Source organism: Danio rerio, chromosome 8, assembly GCF_052040795.2.
Source record: "Danio rerio strain M-AB ecotype USA chromosome 8, GRCz13ab, whole genome shotgun sequence".
Classification (NCBI taxonomy): Eukaryota; Metazoa; Chordata; class Actinopteri; order Cypriniformes; family Danionidae; genus Danio; species Danio rerio.
In genome coordinates, this window is record NC_141028.1 from 60842501 (window position 1) to 60857820 (window position 15320).

At 35.3% G+C, this 15320-nt stretch overlaps 2 protein-coding genes across 5 annotated transcripts in view; one reads left to right on the plus strand and one right to left on the minus strand.

The window, feature by feature from the left end:
- Nucleotides 1–7674, minus strand: part of gabrd (gamma-aminobutyric acid type A receptor subunit delta) — a 16605-nt gene extending 8931 nt beyond the window's left edge. The window contains exons 1-5 of the mRNA XM_087265658.1: nucleotides 7436–7674; nucleotides 4800–4915; nucleotides 1907–1974; nucleotides 845–1065; nucleotides 310–392 (exon numbers count right to left, since the gene is read on the minus strand). Of these exons, the coding sequence (XP_087121784.1) occupies nucleotides 310–392; nucleotides 845–1065; nucleotides 1907–1974; nucleotides 4800–4915; nucleotides 7436–7503 (556 nt within the window). The 5' untranslated portion in view covers nucleotides 7504–7674. The remainder of the gene's footprint in view (nucleotides 1–309; nucleotides 393–844; nucleotides 1066–1906; nucleotides 1975–4799; nucleotides 4916–7435) is intronic.
- Nucleotides 7675–13434: 5760 nt separating this feature from the next.
- The window catches only part of cfap74 (cilia and flagella associated protein 74), a 56684-nt gene continuing 54798 nt past the window's right edge, over nucleotides 13435–15320 (plus strand). For all 4 annotated transcript variants that reach the window (XM_087265614.1, XM_087265615.1, XM_087265616.1 and 1 more), the window contains exons 1-3: nucleotides 13435–13512; nucleotides 13770–13861; nucleotides 13961–14030. In XM_087265614.1, coding sequence (XP_087121740.1) covers nucleotides 13783–13861; nucleotides 13961–14030 — 149 coding nt within the window. In that variant the 5' untranslated portion in view covers nucleotides 13435–13512; nucleotides 13770–13782. The remainder of the gene's footprint in view (nucleotides 13513–13769; nucleotides 13862–13960; nucleotides 14031–15320) is intronic.

Sequence of the window (15320 nt, forward strand, 5' to 3'; positions counted from 1 at the left end):
AGAGCAGCTTTGGGATGTGGTGGAACGGGAGATTGGCATCATGGATGTGCAGCCGACAAATCTGCAGCAACTGCGTGATGCTATCATGCCAATATGGAGCAAAATCTCTGAGGAATATTTCCAGTAGCTTGCTGAATCTCTGCCACGAAGGATTAATGCAGTTCTGAGAGCAAAAGAGAGTCCAACCCGGTACAAGTAAGGTGTACCTAATAAAGTGGCCAGTGAGTGTATATATATATTTTATGTGTGTGTGTTGATAAATGTCAAATGAATGAGAGATGCAGTTGTGTGTGTTTTCTTCTTACTCACAGCTTTCAAGGTCTAGCATGCATTCCTGCTCATCCATGGGGTATTTGGTGAGATCCATATCACACGCGACTGTAGATGTGATTCTGAAAGAGAAATACGCATAACTCATTCATTCATTCATTCATTCATTATCTTTTTAGCTTAGTCCCTTTATTCATCTGGGGTCGCCACAGAGGAATGAACCGCCAACTTATCCAGCATATGTTTTACGCAGCAGATGTCCTTCCAGCTGCATCCCAGTAATGGGAAACACCCATACACACTCGTTCACACACACTCATAAACTACGGCCAGTTTGGTTCATCAATTCCCCTATAGCGCATGTGTTTGGACTGTGGTGGAAACACCCAGAGGAAACCCACGCCAACATGGGGAGAACATGCAAACTCCACGCCAGCTGACCAGCTAAGACTCGAACCAGCGACCTTCTTACTGAGAGGCGACAGTACCCGCCATCGCGCCGACCAGATATGCATAATAAACATTTGAAACATTGTGACACTGAGCTCCTGTAAACACACACACACTGGCGTACCGACTGCTGTAGAGAATGACTCCGTCAGGCTGCAGGCGTATGAGTTTATTCTCCACCGTCACGTCATGAAACCAGGCGGACTTGGCGTTGACGATGAAGGTGTCCGGAAGCCAGAGTTTGTCCACGAAGCGGCTGTCCAGACCCAGAGTTTTGTTCGTGTGGTTGTAGGACAGACGGTCGTCTCTCCAGCTCTGACGCAGAAACACTGTCATGGTGTATTCCTTCAACACAAACATATCCGTGTCAATCCGCTGCATTACAGTGACGATTTGACTATATATGTCAGGTCACACTTTACAATAAGGTTTATTAATTAATGTTAATTAATGCATTTACTAATATGAACAAACAATGAACAATACATTTACTAACTACAGTATTTGTTCATGTTAGTAAACGTTAGTTAATGTAAATACAGTAGTTCATTGTTAGTTCATGTTAACTCATGGTGCATTAACTAATGTTAACAAGCACGGACTTGAATGTTAATAATGCATTAGTAAATGTTCAATTATGATTAATAAATGCTGTACAGGTGTTGTTCATGATTATTTCATGTTAGTAAATGCATTAACTAATGAACCTTATTGTAAAGTGTTACCATATGTGGTAAGTATATAGTAATATGCATTGCTAAGAACTTAAAGGAGACCTATTATGCCCCTTGCAATGTAAAATAAGAGTGTCTCCAGAGTGTGTAGTGAAGTTTCAGCTCAAAATAGCACACAGATAATGTTCTGCACCTCTCTAAAACTGACCCTTTCAGGTTTTAATCCTAACTGTGGTGTTTTGGTGACTGTCGCTTTAAATGCAAATAAGATTGTGCTCTTTTCAGAAGAGGGCGGAGCTACAAACGCCTGTGTGTCAGCATAGTGGCATATGTAAAACAGTGATTTTTGCATAATAGGTCCCCTTTAATAGATTGTTTTAACCCTCAGTTTTCCAGATTTTTAATAATTGTGTCTGATTTAAAATATTGTCCAATCAAAACAAACCATTCCTCAATGGAAAGGTGATGTGTACAGGTTTTATATTTATATTGATTCAGCTTTCCCTTATTACCATGTTGGCTTCTGAGATGTGGTCAATACTGGCCACTTCAATGGCCATGGCGACGTTCACAGGCGGTCCTAAAACACACATCAACAAAAAATTAATCATTTAAATGTATTATAGGCGACATGGTGTCTCAGTGGTTAGCACTGTGGCCTCACAGCAAGAAGGTCGCTGGTTTAAGTCCTAGCTGGGTCAGTTGGCGTTTCCGTGTGGAGTTTGCATGTTCTCCACAAGTTGGCTTGGTTTTCCTCCGGGTGCTCTGGTTTCCCCCACAATCCAAACACATGTGCTATAGGGGAATTAATGAACTAAATTGGTCGTAGTGTATGAGTTTGTGTGTGTAAATGAGCTGTAACCCAGTCCTGTGAAACACCCATACACTCTCATTCTCACGCATACACTACTATTATTTATAATAAAATAAATGTAAACAGGTATAACACTAGACTACTTTTAGAATGATGCCTACCTATACACTCCAGAACGTGAGTACTATACAGTAGTATGTACACTGTTTTGCTGAATATGAGGGTGGCGGTACTGACATGCACTGTCCTTTTACACGTTATATGCTTTTTTTGAGAATGTGATTGGAATATATGTGTGCTCATTTACTCTAGAAATAGACGGCAGAAACTGGGTCAGTGTTTTGGCAGGAACACTAGATGTGATGAGAGAGGTTTGTTCTGGTGGAGAGCGGCTGCAGGTGTGAAATACAGATTTACCCTCGTGTGGTCGTTTAATTCTGTACATTTTGACTCACACTTCGGGTCAGAAATGAGCCGTCTGCATTAAAAACCTCTACAATAAAGCTGATACATTTCATTTCAATCCTCAAAATTTGAACTCATCTTCATCACAAAGACTGTGAATGTGCAGGATTTCCCTCATCAGTGTGCAGTATTTCTGCTTAGTAGACAACACTGGTTTTTGACTACAGTGAAGGGTGTATTTTCTATTGCTAGTAAAATAGAAGAGTAAATAGTTTAGCAAGACAGTATTCTGTTCATTTGACCTGACTAAAAGGTTTATAATTATGCAAATTGTACTTGTGTAACGAGGAGACTGACACGGAGGGATCCATTATGCAGTATTTATCACAATCTCACTCAAACACACAATATGCACCTGGGTGCACACACACACACATCCACAGTAGTAGTAATGGTTTCAGGAATGACGGTGAACAGACACAGAGTGTTTACCAGGCATGGGTCGAAGGCAATGGGCGTGATTCAGAGTCCGTGTAACAGGCTTGGGTCGAGGGCAGGCAGCGAGAATCAGAGTCCGTATATATCAGGCGTGGGTCGTGGGCAGGCAGAAGGCGAAGCAAAGTCGGAAACAGGCTGGAGTCGTACACAAAGGATCAGGCTGGATATAACGCTCAGTAATGCTGGCCGGGGCTGAACAAGACTTCGCACTGACTGAGTGTTTGAGTGCGGCTTATAAGAGGTACGTGGGTCATTAACTAGATTCAGATCAGGTGTGTGCACAATCAGCGTAGATGGATGATGTAATGCTAGAAGTCCGGAGATGGCGGCCTCTGCTGGCCAGCGAGGGGAATGACTGGGACCGAGTCGGTGACAACTTGTTAAATAAATCGTTAAAATAAAGTCAACTAATTGCTTTTAACAGTGTGTGTTGGAGCGTTCATGCGTGTTTATCAGTAGTTTTTGTGGTGTAAAAATGGATTTATGACTGGTGAGAATTAACCTAAAGGACAAGCGTTGTACCCTAAATGTGTACAGCCGTTATTAAAATATAGAATACGATGAATTGGTAACGGTGACGCGGTGGTGCAGTAGGTAGTGCTGTCACCTTGCAGCAAGATGGTCGCTGGTTCGAGCCTTAGCTCAGCTGGGTCAGTTAGCATTTCTGTGTGGAGTTTGCATGTTCTCCCTGCGTTCGCGTGGGTTTCCTCCGGGTGCTCCGGTTTCCCCCACAGTCCAAACACATGCGGTACAGGTGAATTGGGTAAGCTATTGTCCTTAGTGTATGAGTGTGTGTGTGTGTGTGTATGGATGTTTCCCAAAGATGGGTTGCAGCTGGAAGGGCATCCACACTAAGCCGAAAAGAAAATGTATGAATGACTTAATAACATTTCTACATTAATTTTCCTTTGGCTCAGTCCCTTTATTCATCAGGGGTCGCCACAGCTGGGTGAACCACCAACTATTCCAGCATATGTTTTACCCTTCTAGCTGCAACCCAGTGCTGGGAAACACACCCATTCACACTCGTACACTACGAACAGTTTATTCAATTGCCGTACAGCGCATGTGTTTGGACTGTGGGGGAAACTGCAGCACCCGGAGGAGGCGAACACGGGGAGAACATGAAAACTCCACACAGAAATGCCAACTGACCCAGTCGGGACACGAACCAGTTGCTTTCTTGCTTTAAGGCCACAGTGCTAACCACTTATGCCCGTTATTTTTCCTTTTATAATAAATTTTCACCTTTTTTGGACCGGAATGTAGAGAGAACTGACAGGAAAGCATGGGGACAGGGGAAGGATCAGCATGGGCATGGCAGAATCGAAATCGGGTCACCGTGAGCACTGGAGAGCATGTGTCGACCACTAACTACTACACCACTAACGTCAACGTGACGCGTGCTATTTAAATTAAATAATGTTAATTCATGTTAACTGTGCATTACTAATGTTAACAAGCACAACTTTGAATTCTAATAATGCTTTTATTAAATGCTTCACAAGATTATTATCATAAATAGTTAATGGACCATTAGTCTAAAGTGTTACAGATCTTTTTTCTAATTTTGGGGTCATTTTAAGAAAAATTCACCAAACTTCAAGATAAAAAAATCATTGTTTAGTTTTTTTCTGCTGTTAAAATGGGTCTTGGTCTATAAGTCAACAGGAGGGTTAATTCCTCACCTCCGATCCCTGGACGAAAGTTTCGAGCGTAACCTTTCATGAGGTCATCCAGATTTGGCAGCCAGGATATTTCAATATCTGTGCCGACATAATCCCCGATATCACTCAGCATGGCCCTGTGGAGAAACACAAGCAAATCCTCACTTCTTTTTATTACATTTTCTTTTTATAAATTTTCTTTTAATGTTATTTATATATATATATACATACAGTTAAAGTCAGAATTATTAGCCCCCTGAATTATTCGCCCCACTGTTTATTTTTCCCCCAATTTCTGTTTAACAGAGCAGATTTCTTCAGTACATTTCTAATCATAATAGTTTTAATAACTCATCTCTAATAACTGATTTATTTTATCTTTGTCATGATGACAGTAAATAATATTAGTATAGATATTCTTCAAGACACTTCTATACAGCTTAAAGTGACATTTAAAGGCTTCACTAGGGTAATTAGATTAACTAAGCAGGTTAGGGTAGTTGTAGTAGTAAGACTTTATTGTCCTTGACAGGAGATTTGTTATGGGCATTGCCATATTGCTGCAGACATTCACTAAAACAAGTATAAAAAACTATAAAAATACAACAATTACAAAATATATAATGCTAATTAAGATTGACTCTTGTTAATTAAACTTACTGACACAGCTACAAAGGATTTCTTATAGCGGTTTGACCTACACTTTGGGACACTATATCTTCTACCAGAGGGAAGCAGTTCGTAATGTGGAAACAAAAAACGAGTTGGATCATTTACAATCCTTTCCACCTGATTGAGGACACAGTTGTCATATAAAACTTGAGGATTTAAAATATTCATCGTGCCCGACAATTTTCCATGCTGTCTTTAAGAGATGCATCAATTTAGATTTACACTGAACAGATAGGTTACCAAACCACACTGTTATACCACATCTAACAATGCTTTCAAAACCATGAGCTTCTTGTTGACTTCAAAAAGACGCAGCCTCCGTAAAAAAATACAATCTCTGGTGTAAACGAGAACAAACCCACTCAATGTGTGTTTTCCATGTGAAAGAACTGTTGATGTAAATGCCCAAGTACTTATAGGTATAGGTAATTAAGCAAGTTATTGTATGACGTTGGTTTGTTCAGTAGACAGTTGGGGAAAAAATGTTTTATTTTTTCCATAAAATGGTGTTTAAAAAATTAAAAACTGCTTTTATTCTAGTCGAAATAAAACAAATAAGACTTTCTCCAGAAGAAAAAACATTATCAGACATACTGTGAAAATTTCCTTGCTCTGTTAAAAATAATTTGGGAAATACTTAAAAAAGAAAACAAATCAAATCAAAGGGGGGCGAATAATTCTGACTTCAACTGTATATATATATATATATATATATATATATATATATATATATATATATATATATATATATATATATATATATATATATATATCCTGAATCTGTTCAACATAATTTGGGAAATATTTGAAAAAGAATAGAAAATTCAAAGGGGGCGAATAATTCTGACTTTAACAGTATAGTTTCTGAATTTGGTAGACTCCTGCTAGATTTGACTCAACACAGTTAATCCAAGTGTTCTTTTGGCAGCATGTGTGTAAATATACTGGAAGTAGCAAGTCTCTGTACCTGCCTTGCCATAATAATAAACCTCAATTGTACTAGTTGACTACCCTTTCATAACGTTAGTGACAGTTTTTGCCTCATTGACTTCCATTATAATGGCATTTTTTGATTGCAAAGCCATGACATCAAATAATCATGCATATAAGAACCAGATGTTCTTTTTGTTGAACACAAACGAAGATATTTTGAGGAATGTTGGAAACTGATTTCCTACAATGGAGTCAATGTCTACATTCTTCAAAATATCTTCTTTTTGTTGATATTTTTTATTATTTAAGGTCTAGAAATATGGAATATGTCAGAGCTTTTTTATTTAGATTTTATATAGTTAGAGCTATAGAGATTTGTTTTCCAAATAAATAGTTAATAAATAAAGAAAAGAGCATCATGATCGTCTGTCAGTGATACTGTACACAAGGGGGCAAAAGACCCTGTGCTGACATTCATCTACAAGTGAAATGAACTGTGAACTGCACAGCAAAGCATTAGAGACTGGTGGGTAAGGAATACACATTACAGCTTAAAACCTGCAGAAAATGCACAGATATTTCATTTTATTTGTATGCAAATGCCAAATACCATGACGTGCACATGGAAAACGGCCCCGTTTACAAGCTATGTTGAGAATATGCATTTATAATATGTTATGCATCTGATTTACATGCGCAATAACACATTCCTCATCTATAAAATGACAAAAAATGACACGATGTACATGAGAATTAATAGATTAAGCTAAAACTGTCGCCTGACTTACATGCTCAATGTTAAAAATCGTCATATTATAACAACGGATCCGCAATTTCTACCTCGCGTTGGCAGATATGCAATAGCTTCACTCATATATCCATAACTGTTATGTATGAGTATGCATGCATTCCGCTCATAAATCAAATGCAAGGTTTATCTCTATTTGATTGTGCATGATTTCACTAAATGAGCATGTTTTTTTCTCTCATAATTGTGTATGTGTGTGTGTGCATGTGCATGTGTGTGTGCTCCCACTGAAGGACTTTCTCACCTGCTCCTCCTGTCTCCTCCGATGAGCACCAACCAGAAAAGCTTCACCGTCAAACTCAGCGCATCCATTTTGACGCCAAAGTTGACTCGGACTGAGAGCAGAGAGACAGATAATATCCTATTTTTCACAGCCTCCGGAAAGAACCGCGGGAGAATCAACGTAGAAGTCCATATTTTAGCCTGGGATTTATTCCGACTGTGAAGAAAACTGGACTCATTGCTGTCTGATTCTCTCTCTCTGAACAATTGCGAGATCCGTTTGTCGAACGAGTCAGTCGCATGAGTCGGTTCCTTTGAATGATTTTGTTAAGTTGATGAAATGATTCGCCAGGCGTTCGTGAATCACTTAAGCTAAGAATAACTGCTAACTTTAGTGGTTGGAAGAGTGTGTTTATCAGCAGACCAACAGAAAAATAACAGTAAAATTAGAGGCCTCTTCCAGAGGGAGATAATAACAATGCCTTATGCCAGTGGTTCTCAATTTTTACCACCAGAATGAGCAGTATTGAAATACAGCAGCATATAAGCCAAGTAAAGCAGCTAAAGCTCTGAACAGTTGTCGGATGTGTCGGATTAATTGCTATTATTAAGAATATTTATGATTGTCAGCCACTTTAAACATAATTAGTCTGAACATTACACTGTAATGTGCTTATATTTAAAAAACAAACAAACAAATAAACGAAAAAAAATCAACATTTAAATTAAAATGTGCTTTTAAAAGTAAAAAATGGTAGGTTACTGTTCTTAAAATTTTTAAAAAAGTACTGTACTAAAATGTAAAGTATTAACATGTAGTAGTCAACTCATCAACACCTGGAAATATTGCCTGGACCTCAGAAATATAGGCTACATAATAATATAATAAATATTAGTATGTGTCATATTCATATATAAATCATTTTTGATACATTTTGAAATATATGTAGCATTTACATATGACATATTTGATTCCTCCGCGTACCACTAGAAAGAGGCCCGCGTACCACTAGCGGTACACGTACCACAGTTTGAGAACCACTGCCTTATGCAATACCTTATTGGAACAACACTGTTGAAAATATCCCATGTGAGAAACTATTTACTTTGCCTCACAATTTAGTGTCTGATTACTAATAAAGTAAAAGAAGTAACATTTAAATTAATTCACAAATGTTATCCTACTAAGACCTGTCTTCAGACATTTAAAGTCAGAATTATTCGCCCCCCTTTTAATTGTTTTTCTTTTTTAAAATATTTTCCAAATGATGTTTAACAGAGCAAAAAAATTTTCACAGTATGTCTGATAATATTTGCTCTTCTGGAGAAAATCTTATTTGTTTTATTTTGGCTAGAATAAAAGCAGTTTTGATTAAAAAATAAATAAATTTAAGGTCAATATTATTAGCCCCTTTAAGCAATATTTTTTCGATAGTCTACAGAACAAACCATTGTTATGCAAAAACTTGCCTAATTAACCTAACCTGCCTAGTTACCCTAATTAACCTACCTAGTTAAGCCTTTAAATGTCATCTAGTCTAATATTATTTACTGTCATCATGGCAAAGAGAAAATAAATCAGTTATTAGAAACGAGTTATTAAAACTCTTATGATTAGAAATGTGTTGAAGAAATCTGCTCTCCGTTAAAAAGAAATTGGGAAAAAATAAACATTAGTTCTCTATTCATTTGTTGTGGCAGTGCTCCTACAGAGAGATTCTGGTCAGATCTGTTGGTATTTATTTAATCTTATATTATGAGTGACTTTTCCTTTTTTTAAAGATATTTTCATTGGGTTGTTTGACGATTCTAAAGAAAACTTGTAAAAAGTGTAAATAATTATTTTGTGTATTCTATATTAGCCAAGTTTCATACTCACAAGCAAAAGTTCAGTGGCTCTAAACTTTTTTTTTATCTATTTAAAATGGACCTACACCAATATTTGGAAACTATTCAGCACTCTTTTAATCCAAAAGCAACAAAAACTGTCTCCTTATATTCTTCCGTTGTGTCTCTTCAAAAAAACTAATCCAACAAAAAATACAATAGAGCTTAAAATCACACAAATGCAGTATATGAACCTAATAAATCAATAGAAAATGACGCGAATGACTGCAAAAAGGTCCATTTTTGGAGAAAAAAGAACTAGCCCTTTTTATAGGCTCGCTATAGTGGCCTGTACAACATATCTTCAATGGTGCTCAACAGAAAAAGAAACTCAAACAGGTTTAGAACATGCAGAGGATCAGGAAAGGATGGCAGAATGTTCATTTTGGGTGAACTGTCCCTTTAACTAATAAGCATGTTATTGAAATTCTTTATTAATATGCAAAGCGTAAGTGATAATGTAAATGTTAATATGTAAAATTGCAATAAGCATTTTTTACATATGAGATTGGTGTAAAAGGAAAATGAAATGAATAATTCACATGTACTGTTTCCATGGGATTCGCTGTGTAAAATATGCCGGAGTAATTGGCGGTTCATTCTGATGTGGTTAATATTTCGGGGACTAAACTGAAGGAAAACAACTGAATGTTTTCATAGGCTATAATAAAGGATTTAGCATACTTTTCGTTTCTTTTAGGACCAAACTTTGCACATATGCGACAGAAAATTCCAATTTAAGGACAAAAGAAATAGCCAAAATCAGTTGCTGTTTTGCATTTTGCTTTTATAAAGTAAAGATATTCACTGTATCAGCTAAATTTTCCGTAATGTATGTGTGTGAATGAGAGTGTATGGATGTTTCCCAGTATTGGATTGCAGCTGGAAGGGTATCCGCTGTGTAAAACATATACTGGATAAGTTGTTGGTTCATTCTGCTTCAAAGCTTTAAGCTTCAAAGCAGATACAGGCTAATTTGATTAAAAATAAAAAATACAAACTGCCGAAATTAGGCTAAAAATTAATGGAAGTGGATGGACTGAACATTACACAAAGACATAAAGCTAGTTCCTATATAGGGAGCATCTTTCATCGTTGACTTGAAAGAATCGATTCAGCAAATCTTAGATCCAAACGGTTCACTCGAATGAATCATTTTCCCCATCACTGCGATCCAAACTACAACAACTCCCTCCTCTCCGTTCACATCGGATTAAAATCCCCCGCTTGTGGAGGATGCAATGCAGCCACACTACGCACGAAAATACAATGCTCTTATGTAACACCAACCCTGCTTTACAGTCATCCTTTGCTCACGTCAGTCCATGCTTCAATTTCTTTCTTTTTTTCTGATATTACCGCATAGTTTACCTTTCGATGCTTTTAAACGTGAGGTTTGTAGCAGATATGAAACATATTACCCACGTCAATAAACTGTTGTTTTATAATTGTCATAATTGTTAAACCACTATACTCTTAATTGTCCAATGTGTGTGATCTGGCATTATTGTAAATATTATGGGGCTTATTGGCTTTAAATGATGTAATGGTGTCAGCACTGCATGACATATTGTTCTGCTATTGCTACTTCATGTTATAACACTGTTTTTGTGTTACTGTATCTTTTAATATGATTTAGAACTGTGCAAAACATCTAGTTTGAACAAAAGATATAGCTAAAGATTTTTTTACGGTCTCTATATTGCAATAAAAACCCTTTTGAATTGACTTAAATATGCAGCCAGTAAACTCAAAACACAATTCGTAAATTTGCAAATCTAATTTGTAAATACGCAAATCTAATTCGTAAATTCTAAACAGATTTTATAAATACAGAAAACACAATTTGTGAATTCGCAAATCCAATTCATAAATTCAAAACAATTGCTAAATTCTAAACACAACTTATAAATACAGAAAACACAGTTCTTAAATTCAAAACACAATTTGTAAATTCAAAACAATTCGTAAATGCTAAACACAATTTATAAATACACAAAACACAATTCGTAAATTCACAAATCCAATTTATAAATTCAAAACAATTCCTAAATTCTAAACACAATTCATAAATACACAAAACACAATTTGTAAATTCTCAAATTTAATTCGTAAATTCAAAACAAAATTCATAAATTCAAAACACAATTTGTAAATTCAAAAGAATTCGGAAATTCTAAACACAATTTATAAATACACAAAACACAATTCGTAAATTCAAAACACAATTTGTAAATTCTCAAATTTAATTCATGACTTCAAAACAATTCATAAATTCTAAACACAATTTATAAATATACAAAACACAATTTGTAAATTCACAAATTTAATTCGTAAATTCAAAACAAAATTCGTAAATTCAAAACACAATTTGTAAATTCAAAACAATTCACAAATTCTAAACACAATTTAAAAATACACAAAACACAATTTGTGAATTCACAAATCTAATTCGTAAATTCAAAACAAAATTCGTAAATTCGCAAATCTAATTCGTAAATTCATAAATCCAATTTCCATTTAATGAATTCAGAACTCAATTTGTGTATTCAAAATACAATTCATAAATGTAAACATCCAATTTATTTGGGGAAAAAACTATGTTTTTTAATTCACAAACTGGATTTGTGTATTTATAAATTGTGCTTTTGAAGTTTACGAATTGAATTTTGTGAATGTGAATCGTGTTTTTTTTTTTGCAAATGTATTATTTTTGACACTGATCTGGCTCCATAATAAAGGTATTTCAAGTCAAAATGCAACCAAAAAATTAACATACTCAAACAGTTAAAATCCTGTCTTTTAATGTAAATATTATTGTATACTTAAAAAAAAAATGTACATATTCATTTTCTTTTCGGCTTAGTCCCTTTATTATTCAGGGATTGCCACAATGAACCGCCAGCATATGTTTTACATAGCGGATGCCCTTCCAGGTGCAACCTATTACTGGGAAACACCCACACACTCTTGCATTCTCACCCACACATACACTATACGGCCAATTTAGCTTATCCCACCCTTGAAGTTATACCTGGGTGTGTTGAATGCTTGATTCTGATTGGCTGATGAATATAAGGTGTGCAGTTATTCTCAGATAAATGCAGCTACAGTTGCAGCTATATGTTGCAAAGAATTCTGGCCCAGATTTGGCATAAAGCGGGCACAGCAGGGATTTATTCGTCAATTGCATACAGCATGTGGGCCTAACATGACCCGGGTTTGGCAGAGGTGGCACCGTCTTTAAGGCAACACACAAGACTTGGGTCAGATGTCAAATGTAGTATTTGGCCCAGATGTTAAAAATGTATGTGGGCCACATAAGTTTGGCCTGTCTTGACCCACATTAAAATTATTTTTGAGTAATGAAAAAGATTTTACCAATCAGGTTGCTTTAGGAAAAAAAGCATGCCCATAACGAACCTAAAGCCCAATACTTCATGGGTTTATCAATTTAATTGGCCCAGTTCTGGCCCAGTTCTGGATTGTTAACCTGGCTCAAACTTGGCCCAGATATGGTCCATGTTTGGCCCTTGTCTGGAAGCCAGACTTGGTCCAGTCTTGTACTGAAATTTACTGTGGCATGTAGGACAAGCATTGTGTGAGCCAAAGCTAAGCACAGATGGGTTGAAGGCAATTGTAAATAAACAAACAAATGAAGAAGGAGAAAAACAAGAAGAGCAACCTATTTGGAGCATTTCTGCTGGACAAAACAATAGAGACAGTATATAAATTGTAATAGTTTTAATAGTTTAAATATGGTGGAATAGCAATGGAAGCTACTGGTCTTGTGGGTCACTAATGTTTGCTGGTAATCGAATGGAGGCATGTCAATAGGTTACCTAATGAAATACGCCCCCAAGAATGCTAGAAATCATTCAAATGAACTAGTATTAATGTTTAAATTGGTATTTTGGTACGTGTGTTTGCTATGATTTGAATGCATTTTTATTATTTATGCTGTTTAAAAAGGTTAATTCTTTAATTTGAGCATTGTATATGTTTTCCTGGACTCAAAAACGTATATAAAACAGTATTAACTTGTGAATAGGACAAAACCGACAAAACAAAACAGACCGCGGTGTGTTTACCAGAGATACTACATTTCCCAAGGTGCAGTGCGACTCTGTTTCCATCGAAACAACGACAACTGACAACGGAGATGTTTGTGCGCTCTCGCTTTGACACAGAAAGTTAACTAGGAAAATAAAGGTAATGTAAGCAATTTCTGTCATAAGTAAAACTGATAACGCGTCTTGTTGGCTACTTTTAATTAACTAATTTGTAATTAAACCTATAACAAGCCAGGCTAATAATCCAGAACGACTTCTGGGCATCTAAAGGGAAAGTTGTATTATCAAAAATGACGAATAACGTTTACTAACTTAGACCTCCTAATGTAGCACAAGATAGTATATTTTAATATTAATAGCGTTATTTTTTAACATGAATTAATCTGTTGTTTCCAGCTGGTGTGGAGGTATGGATGTGTCGAATATTAGTGCAGATCTGTCAACATCTTATAATAGTAACGTTAGTGGCCCACAGGAGCACACAGACGGTAAAGACTAGTACAGACTTTATAAAAGTTTATTATCACAAAATTATCAAAAGCGAAATGGATTATAGTAATATGTGTCTCATGTGATGTTTACTTCAGTGGAAGGCACTTTGGAAGAGATCTTCAGATTTGAGGATGGTTTCTCTGATGGTTTCGACAGCTCTGAGTGGTGAGAAATAAAATAAATGTTCATTATTTAACTGAATATCGACTTCATAGATGTGTTGACATAAATACATACAGTCATGTGGAAAAAGTTCTGTTAGGACATTCTAGGAAATTCCAATTTTTCCATATCATGACATTAAAATGATCTGATTTCATGTGTTGTTCATGTGAGTTTTTTTTTTCTTACTCGAAAAAAAGTTACTTAATTACAAAAAAGTAAGACATTACGAATTACTTATTACGTTATTAAAATTGCATTTAAATTACTTTTCTAAATACTTTGTCTGAAAAGTAACTTAAACACTTAATAAGTAATTTAATTATTTTTCTCAATACTTCTTAAATTTTATATTCCTATCAATGCATTGACAATAGACACTCTTTTAATTCTTTAAATTTGAGTGAAACAGGAACTCCGTTTTATAAAGATTAACACTTAAAACACTGCAACACACTTTATGACAGCATTTCATACAGCATATATTGACATGTCTTATTTCATTGTTTTTAAGACGTGCAATCATTGAACAAATCTAATATTATTTAATTAATATGCAAAATATGTGAATATATAACCTTTAGTAAAAAAAAATATTTGGCTAAGTATATTTGTATAACAAAAAATACAATTACTCTGATTTTTATAGAACTGTTACATTTATTTACAGTATTTAAGGTAAACATTTTAAGTAACTTTAAATAAATGACCGTAAAATGAACAGTAATCCTTTGATTTAATTATGTTATCTAGTAGGGCTGCACAATATATCATTTCAGCATTGATATGTGTCTATCCACAATAGTCAGAGCGGAAGATATTCAATATTAATTCTGTATTATAGTTAACCAAGAGCCACTGCATTTATATAGAATTACATACATGCAGATATTTGTGTTTTTTTCTAGTCCAAATATCTACATTTTAAAGTCAAAACAAGATAATATTTATTATACCACTGGCAGATAAAATTACTTGTTTTAAGGGAAAACTATTAATTTTGACTTTATTGTCTGAAGTTGAAAACAAAGCAATATTTTTATTTGATCTAAGATTTTTTTTTTATATTTGCACTAGAAACAAGACAAAGCAAAGCAAGAGAGGCTTTTTTTGCATTTGAGATTGTTCAATTTCTGTACCTGAAACCATTAGACTAATAGAATTAGAGCTATTCAAACTGAATCTTGGAAAAATCTCATTTATATTTAACATTTTTATCACAGAAAATTAAAAACATAGCAATATCAGATTTTCCCAGTATCATGCAGCCCTGTTATCTAGTTACTTTGAAAC